This window comes from Lampris incognitus, chromosome 19 (assembly GCF_029633865.1).
Source record: "Lampris incognitus isolate fLamInc1 chromosome 19, fLamInc1.hap2, whole genome shotgun sequence".
NCBI classification, from domain to species: domain Eukaryota; kingdom Metazoa; phylum Chordata; class Actinopteri; order Lampriformes; family Lampridae; genus Lampris; species Lampris incognitus.
The window spans coordinates 33,014,816-33,022,859 of record NC_079229.1 but is presented as its reverse complement, the minus strand read 5'-3'; the positions used below and the strand labels follow the sequence as shown (position 1 = coordinate 33,022,859).

The 8,044-nt window shown below is 47.3% G+C and overlaps 1 protein-coding gene across 1 annotated transcript; it reads left to right on the top strand.

Moving 5' to 3' along the window:
* Positions 1 to 1,732: 1,732 nt before the first annotated feature.
* psme2 (proteasome activator subunit 2) lies at positions 1,733 to 8,005 on the top strand. The gene is made up of 11 exons (XM_056299080.1): positions 1,733 to 1,960; positions 2,321 to 2,353; positions 2,462 to 2,524; positions 2,670 to 2,756; positions 4,492 to 4,540; positions 5,296 to 5,393; positions 6,785 to 6,853; positions 6,941 to 7,008; positions 7,303 to 7,357; positions 7,450 to 7,536; positions 7,783 to 8,005. Exons 1-11 carry the CDS (start codon positions 1,913 to 1,915, stop codon positions 7,861 to 7,863), a joined length of 738 nt encoding a protein of 245 aa, XP_056155055.1. The 5' UTR covers positions 1,733 to 1,912; the 3' UTR covers positions 7,864 to 8,005.
* Positions 8,006 to 8,044: the final 39 nt, after the last annotated feature.

Genomic DNA, 8,044 nt, shown 5'->3' with positions numbered 1-8,044 from the left:
CGATCAGAGAGGCTTGGCACAAGTGGGTGGAGCGCCTGCCACTCATCTATAACCCAAGTCCAGACATCACAGTGGAGGAGTATCTGGTCACTTTTAGGGGATGCTACCCATTCAAAGGGTATATGCCAAGCAAGCCATCTAAATATGGAATAAAGATATGGGCCGCATGTGATGCCAGGACAAGTTGTGCCTGGAACATGCGGGTTTACACCGGGAAACCTGCTGACAGTGTTCCCGAAAGGAACCAGGGGAAGCGGGTGGTCCTGGAAATGACTGCTGGTATTCAGGGGCACAGTATAACAGGTGACAATTTCTTCACCTCGTGTGCTCTTGCTCAGGAACTGCTCCCAAAAAAACAACAACAAAAAAAAAGACCACGGTGGGGATGGTCAGAAGGAACGAGCCTGAGTTGCCTCCTGACTCGCTCACTACCAAGGACAGGGATCGATTTTCCTCTAAATTTGCCTTCACCCGTACACACACACACACAAGTCTGCACAGGGATGCCGCTGTGAGTACCACGGAGGACAAGAAGCCCAACGCTGTCCTGGATTACAACAGGAACAAACGGGGAGTTGGCAACCTTGATCGGGTATGTTACTTTTTATCTTTCAAATCTGGTGTATTTTTTTTTCCTATTACCAGATTGTTTTATCTGCACCATAACAACGAGACATGTTGTTGTTTGTTGAAATGCTCATTGAATTTGTGAACAATATGGAATCAATTCTATTTATTTGAATATGTAAATATGTTTTAGATGTGATGAATTAAAACAATTATTTGATGCAATTTTTCACGTAACTATGCAAGACATGAAGTATCACTTGTATGCACTCATCATTTTATGAGCTGATTGTTGCACCAGTGCAGGTTGCTGGCACATACTCCTGTGAGAAAGAGGATGGCGGCACGTTGGCCCATGGTGGTTTTCTTCAGCATCTTAGGTGTGTCGGCCTACAAGGCGTTTGTGGTGTGGATGGAGGTAAATCCAGGCTGGAAGCAAGGAAAATTCCTCAAGAGGAGGCTATCCCTAGAAGAGTTGGGGAAAGCCGTGGTGGCACCCCTCATTCAAAGGCGCCAACACCCTCCTCGAACACCGTCCTCTGCTGGATTGGTGAGCGATACGAAGGCCAGAAGAAGCAAGATCTTCTTAGTATGGCCTTTATAAGGTGGTAGTACCACAAGAAGAGTTGTTCTCCCTTACTAACACTTAATGAATATGGTCTGTTCTTACATAACAAAACACACAAAACTAAAAGTGTTCATAGTGTTAAATTACTCTAAATTAAGTTTTTGTTACTTAGCATATGTTCCCCATACTAAAGTGACATCTTGATCATTACTAATTCACTAGTAATTAAGTTTTTTTTACTTTTAGAATATGTCCCCCATACTAAAGTGTTACCAAAAATAACTATAGTTGCATGATATATACAGCGTGCTATTTCCAGTCTTATCCTCACTAAAATGTAGCGTTACATCAAACACATCTATTCCAATATTCATCTCAAGTCTCTCTCTCTCTTTTTTTTACTAGAAAGTTGGCTACATCAGTCCAGAACATTATTATTATCATATTATTATTATTATTATTATTATATTATTATACACTGGAAGAACAGACGGGCAACACTCGGCTGAGAGGGGTCCGGCGGCGTCGCCGCGCGCCGGCTTGACTTGAGTGACAGCGGAGCAGCCGGTGGGCGGGGCCAAGCCGCATCGTCTCTCATAATACCCATTATCAAACGAAATCGAAAGCGGACGCACAGACGAGGTGGCGGCACGGTGTAAAGGGCGCCGCACGGCCGTGTCTGTAAACTACTGAGTTTTGTTTTTTTTGTTTTTTTTAAAAGCGTCGGTTGACTTGTTCTCTCCCCCCGTATATCCACCACGCACCGCGGCCGAAGACATGTCGAAAACAACCGTTCTGAAAGTCACCAGAGACAGCGCGGTGAAGGTAAGCCGCCGCCGCCGCCGCCTCCGACGCGCTTTTAGGCTTTGCGAAGTTGGCTCTGTTCCCTTCCCCCTCTCTCTTTTTAAACGTGGTCGTCAGGGGCAACTGGTCAACCGGGCGGACTCCGCGCAGCCCGCATCCGACGCTTATTATAAGCCCCGCATGTGGCGCTGGAATGCACGGAAAGCCCCTTCCGACAGCAAAACGAAAGCTGGACATTCTGAACTTCCACTCCTGTTGTCGCGACGTTGGGGGGTGGAGGGGTGGAGGTGGAGGGGTGGTGGTGGTGGTGGGTGGGGAGGAGGGTGAAACTTGCTCAGTCACGACGTGTTCCTTTAATTCGTGCTGTTTATTTCCCCCCAGGTGGAAAACTTCCGCCAGTCGCTGTATCACGAGGTTGGTCTTGGCAACAGTTCGTCCCCTTCTGCCAATATCCGCCGGTTTCGCAGGTTTCACGCTGACTTCCGTGTTTTGTTTTGTTTTTTCTCTTTCCTCCTTTCGCAGGCGGAGAATCTGTTCTCCAACCACATCCCCTTGAAGATCGCGCGGCTGGACGGTCTGCTCAAGGTAGGCGGGTTCCTCTCGCGCGCGGGATCGGGAGCACGCGACAGGAACCGTGGTTCCCCCTCGCGCGGGAGGCAGCACGCGACAGGAACCGTGGTTCCCGTTGTCCTCTGTTCCGCGTCCTCAATCTTCCCTTTCTCGCTTTCAGGAGGATGCCCTCAGCATCACCAACATGTCCTCACTCCATGCCCCCTTGGACATCCCCATACCAGACCCTCCCACTCCGGAAGAAGAGGTAAGCATGAGCCACGCTGACCTATGCTGCGAGGGAGAACTGATTCCCAGTCAGATCATTTCGATTCCCGGCGGAGACTAAATTCAATGTACGCCGTCGGCTGAACCTTCCGCAACTCCGTTAAGATGAATCTGACATTAAGGGAACACACTTACCAAGGGTTACTTTTCTGAAGAGACCATTTACATTTAGCCATTTGGTAGACGCTTTTACCCAGAGTGACTTATAAGGGAGTCGGGAATTGGCAGAAGGAAACGAGTGTGGACAGCTGACCTAGTAGAGCGGTTCAGAGGAATCGTGGTGTAAACTACTAAATGACCCTTTAGCCGAGCGGTTAGCGACGTCGCCTTGTGGTGCAGTACACCCCGTATCGAATCCCGCACCGGGCAACAAAATAACCGCTTACATTGGTGGCAGCGGTGGGATCCGGAAGTGTGCAGATCCTCAGGAGTCTCTTCGGAGCGCGGGAATAACAGAGGGCGAGGGCGCGCTTCCGGGAGAGGGTGACGACTGTAAACTACTAATAAGACACGTTAGCCCCTAGCTAACGGGTCTGACCCTTCAGCCGAGTGGTTAGTGACGTCGCCTTGTGGTGCAGTACACCCCGTATCGAATCCCGCACCGGGCAACGAATTAACCGGTTACAGTAATATAGGCAGGAGCGCGTTTGAAATCGAGATGTTTAGTGAATGCGTGCCGTAGATTAGGAGGCACAGCAGAAAAGCAAAACCTGATAAACCAGTGAGGCAAGCAAGTACAAGTAGAAAAGGGCTTTAGTACTGGTCCAGGTGGCGTGGCGGTCTATTCCATTGCCTACCAACACGGGGATCGCCGGTTCGAATCCCCATGTTACCTCCAGCTTAGTCGGGCGTCCCTACAGACACACTTGGCTGTGTCTGCGGGTGGGAAGCCGGATGTGGGTGTGTGTCCTGGTAGCAACACTAGCGCCTCCTCTGGTCTGTCGCGGTGCCTGTTTGGGGAGGAGGGGGAACTGGGGGCAATAGCATGATCCTCCCACATGCTACGTCTCCCTGGTGAAACTCCTCACTGTCAGGTGAAAAGAAGCGGCTGGCGACTCCACATGTATCGGAGGAAGCATGTGGTAGTCTGCAGTCCTCCCCGGATCGGCAGAGGGGGTGGAGCAGAGGCCGGGATGGCTCAGAAAAGGGGGTAATTGGCCGGATACAATTGGGGAGGGAAAAAGGGGGGGGGAATCCCCCAAAAAACAAATAAAAAAAGAAAAGGGCTTTAGAATAGACACCAAAAAATGGTGTATATAATATGGCACAACAGCCAACCCCAGGTCCAGGTAACTATACCTGCAACCAGAGATCATTTAAGGCTAAAGGCAGGCCTTATAGAGGAAAGTTTTTGGCTTTTCTTGATTGAAGTAAGTGAGTCAGTAGTTCTGATGGACACCTGGAGGTCATTCCACCATTTTGGGGCTTAGTTGAGAGAAGGGGCCGGGGTCTAGGGCTTGTCATTTCAGTAGATGGGCCAGATAGCAGCCTAGTAGAGAGCGAAGGGATTGAGGAGGAGGGAACATGCTGATACAGGATTCCACGAACTGCCCAGAAAGCCAACGAGACAATGATTATGCATCGCATATTACAGTGTTCAAGAGCTACAGCCATTTTGTTCTTGGGCTCAGAAATGAAGGACAGGTTACGTCCCTCTGTCCTGTAACCCGTCTCTCCACATGTCAGTTTGATTTTGACTGTAACTTTCATCACAGGAAATGGAGACTGACAAAAATGAAGAGGACGAGAAGAAAAAGAAGAAAGGTAAAGCTGTTTGCAAGTCATCCTGCAGATGAATGGGTGCTGTTTGCTACGTATGAGCATAGCTGCGACGTGTAACGTGGCGTCCCTCACCAGCGTCTGATACCGGTGTACTTACATACGCAAAATTACCATCTATAAGAATCCAGCTGACGTCTATCACGTTGAACTGTTTGGTAAAGTATGACATCAAACCAAAACTAGTTTTCAAATAATTTGCCCTCAAACGTTTCAGACCTCATTTTGTGAAAAACTCCAGGTCATAGATTCTCATTATTGTTGCTTTAGACAACAGTTGTGTATCGTGATATGAAAATATCTGAAGCTCATCCCCACACGATATCGTTGAAACGCGGTAAAGTCTCACACTGAATTATTGCCCCGTCCTAATTAGACACACAAATGAAGCTCTACATGCACAGCTTAACAGTTGAGTCTTTGAGCCGAATAGGGAACAACCCCTGAAAACCGTCCAGTAGATTTGACTCATCATGAAGTTTTGGTTTCACATCGTGCCCCCATTTCAGCATGAGCAGACAATCAAAATAGCAGGGGAGAATGTAGGAAATAATGTGTGTGCATTCAATACAATGACCTAACGTGGGCAATTAGAACAATTATACCCCACCCCCTCCCCCGACTTCCCTGGACAGCCCTACGTGGTCTGCGTTGTGTGCTGGTGTAAGATACAAATCACTTTTTTGCATGTAGTCGGATGTAAGAAACTGAAAAAAAAGAGACTTCTCCCCGTTTCTCAGCTCCAAAATGCGGCTTCATCAAAGGGAACGAGAAGATTGTGAAGCTGCTGGACGAGGTGAAGCCAGAGATCGTCGCTCTGAGAGAGACCATCATCACTGTAAGTTGGTGAGATTTGTTCGCGGCGCTTGTCGTCACGCTTCATGTTCAGCATGGTTCCTGCTCGCTGGCACCTCGTCACCTAAATCTTACAAAAAAATGAGCCTCTATTTATTTTCCTTTCTCAGCTCATTTTTTTTTATCTTCAACGCTCATCATGACCTGATCGCTCAAATATTTGAATTTACTGTGAAGGGGTAACATGGCGTTGACCTTTGCCCTCCTGTGCTTACTGGTTCCATGTGATTTGAATTTGATCATATTAGATGAAATTGTAATGACACTTGTCGGGGGACCGGGTTGTTGCAGTAGTGGACGGTAATATCCATAATAACATCAATCCCCATTCTGTCCTTTTCATCACAAATTTCACGACTCGTTGGCACTTTGACTAGACTCCTAAAATGTGAACTATAGGCCGATGAAGGTCGAGTTCTTTAAACAGCTTTACAGTAACTGAACCAAAGGTGCAGCACGGTGGTGCAGTGGTTAGCGCGGTGGCTTCAAAGCAAGGAGGTCCTGGGTTCGAACCCCGGGGTAGTCCAACCTTGAGGGTCATCCCGGGTCGTCCTCTGTGTGGAGTTTGCATGTTCTCCCCGTGTCTGCGTGGGTTTCCTCCGGGTGCTCCGGTTTCCTCCCACAGTCCAAAGACATGTGGGTCAGGTGGATCGGCCGTCCTAAATTGTCCCTAGGTGTGAATAAGTGTGTGCGTATCGGCCCCGTGATGGTCTGGCGGCCTGTCCAGGGTGTCTCCCCGCCTGCCGCCCAATGACTGCTGGGATAGGCTCCAGCATCCCTACGACCCTGAGAGCAGGATAAGTGGTTTGGATAATGGATGGATGGATGGATGAACCAAAGGTGACAATAGGAAAATACTATGGGCTCATTGCAGAATCCCCCCTCCGCCCCGACCGATTAAATCCTGCCAGAACCTTCTGTCTGCACCAACCCCCCTCCCGCTCCGCTCTCCCATTGCTGGAACAACACAATCGAACTACCCACGTACCTTACAACAACAACAAAAACACAAAATAAGAAAAAAAAATTTATTGTGTAGCAGTAGGGAGAAGCTTAAACAGGAAAGGATACTGACAAATGCTGTAAAACGTAGCCCAGGGTATGTTAATCAGCTAAATTCATGAGATGTGAGTTTTGGCCTTAACAGCAGCAGTGTGTGGTTATAATGAAAACTGAATACATTAGAGGAAAAGAATGGGGGTAGGCTCTCAGATTATTCATTCTGTGTACATATTGTACACAGAATCTGTACATACGCGTAGTATTCTGTGTACATGTCTGATGTACATATTGGCAATACTTAGTACATCATTACGTCATGCTAATAAAGCCATTTGAATTTGAATTATTCATGAATTCTTTGCATTACTTCAGGTCGCTTGCTGGATTCAGCACCTAATCCCAAAAATTGAGGATGGAAATGACTTCGGGGTCGCTATCCAGGTAAATCGCCCAACGTACACGGTGTATACACGGCTTTGTCAACCATTTTAAAATGCATTACGACTGTGATTTATTGTTTAACCACAGGAGAAGATCCTGGAGAGAATAGCCGCGGTGAAGACAAAGGTGGAAGGCTTTCAGACCAACATAAACAAGTAGGACACAACTCAAGAGTAACTAGTATATCCGGGGGTGTGTGGAAAGGACACTGCTCACTCCTGGTTTGTAAATGCAGCCGTTCTAACCAGTGGCTTTGGTAGGTGCCAGGTTACCCATTTTGTCACACTCGCTTCTTAAAACAGCACTAACAAAATACTACAACTGGCTGTAAAGTTTCTGGAATTCATCAAAGCCACTGCAGAACGAGTTCGTCCGAAGGTGTGTTAAGTACATCCGGGCCTGTTGGTGACCACTTGACTTAAAACCCAAACTGTGATTTGTGGCTGTAGGTACTTTTCAGAGAGAGGAGACGCTGTTGCCAAAGCCTCCAAGGAGACACATGTGGTGAGTCAGTCATATTGTTGTTTTGAGATCCGTAATAAGACCCGTATCTGGATCTGAGGCTTGAAACTGTCATGTTTTTTTTCCCTTCTCAGATGGACTACCGTTCACTTGTCCACGACAAGGATGAGTCCATCTACTCTGAGATCAGAGTGATTGTCCTAGACATCCGTGGGTTCTATGTAAGTGAGCTGAGCGGTACTGAAGCAGAACCAGTTTTATTTGGCAAGATAAGTTCTGACGTACCAGGAACATGACCTGATGCTCTTTGACATGACAGGAAATTTAAGAGAATGTAAATGTTTCCTTTGTACCGAGCAAGTTTGGCTCTTCGGGTATGCTAAAAAGTGGAAGTGCTAGATAACCGAATGCGGTTACTACAAAAAGTTAGGTCATTCTACCATTTTGTCCTGTTCCTTTTGCTTTAGGCTGAATTGTATGACATCATCAGCAAGAACCTCGAAAAAGTGACTAATCCAAAAGGAGAGGAGAAACCTTCAATGTACTAAAACTGGAAGGGAGGAGGCAGAGCTGCGGCGTATATGATGGCGGAGTAAACTATTTCTATTCGATCGTGCTGCCTACTTGGCAATCATGGAAACTTTAGTGCTCAAAATTTGTTTGTATTTACCAATAAACAACTTTATGAAACCGAAACCGTGTTTTCATTGTGCCTTCAACAAGGAACGG

Coding starts and splice junctions, on each gene's coding strand:
- psme2 (XM_056299080.1), top strand. CDS start 1,913: ATGTCGAAAACAACCGTTCTGAAAGTCACCAGAGACAGCGCGGTGAAG. Junction 2,757..4,491: donor CTCCCACTCCGGAAGAAGAG/GTAAGCATGAGC, acceptor CTTTCATCACAG/GAAATGGAGACTGACAAAAA. Junction 6,854..6,940: donor ACTTCGGGGTCGCTATCCAG/GTAAATCGCCCA, acceptor GTTTAACCACAG/GAGAAGATCCTGGAGAGAAT.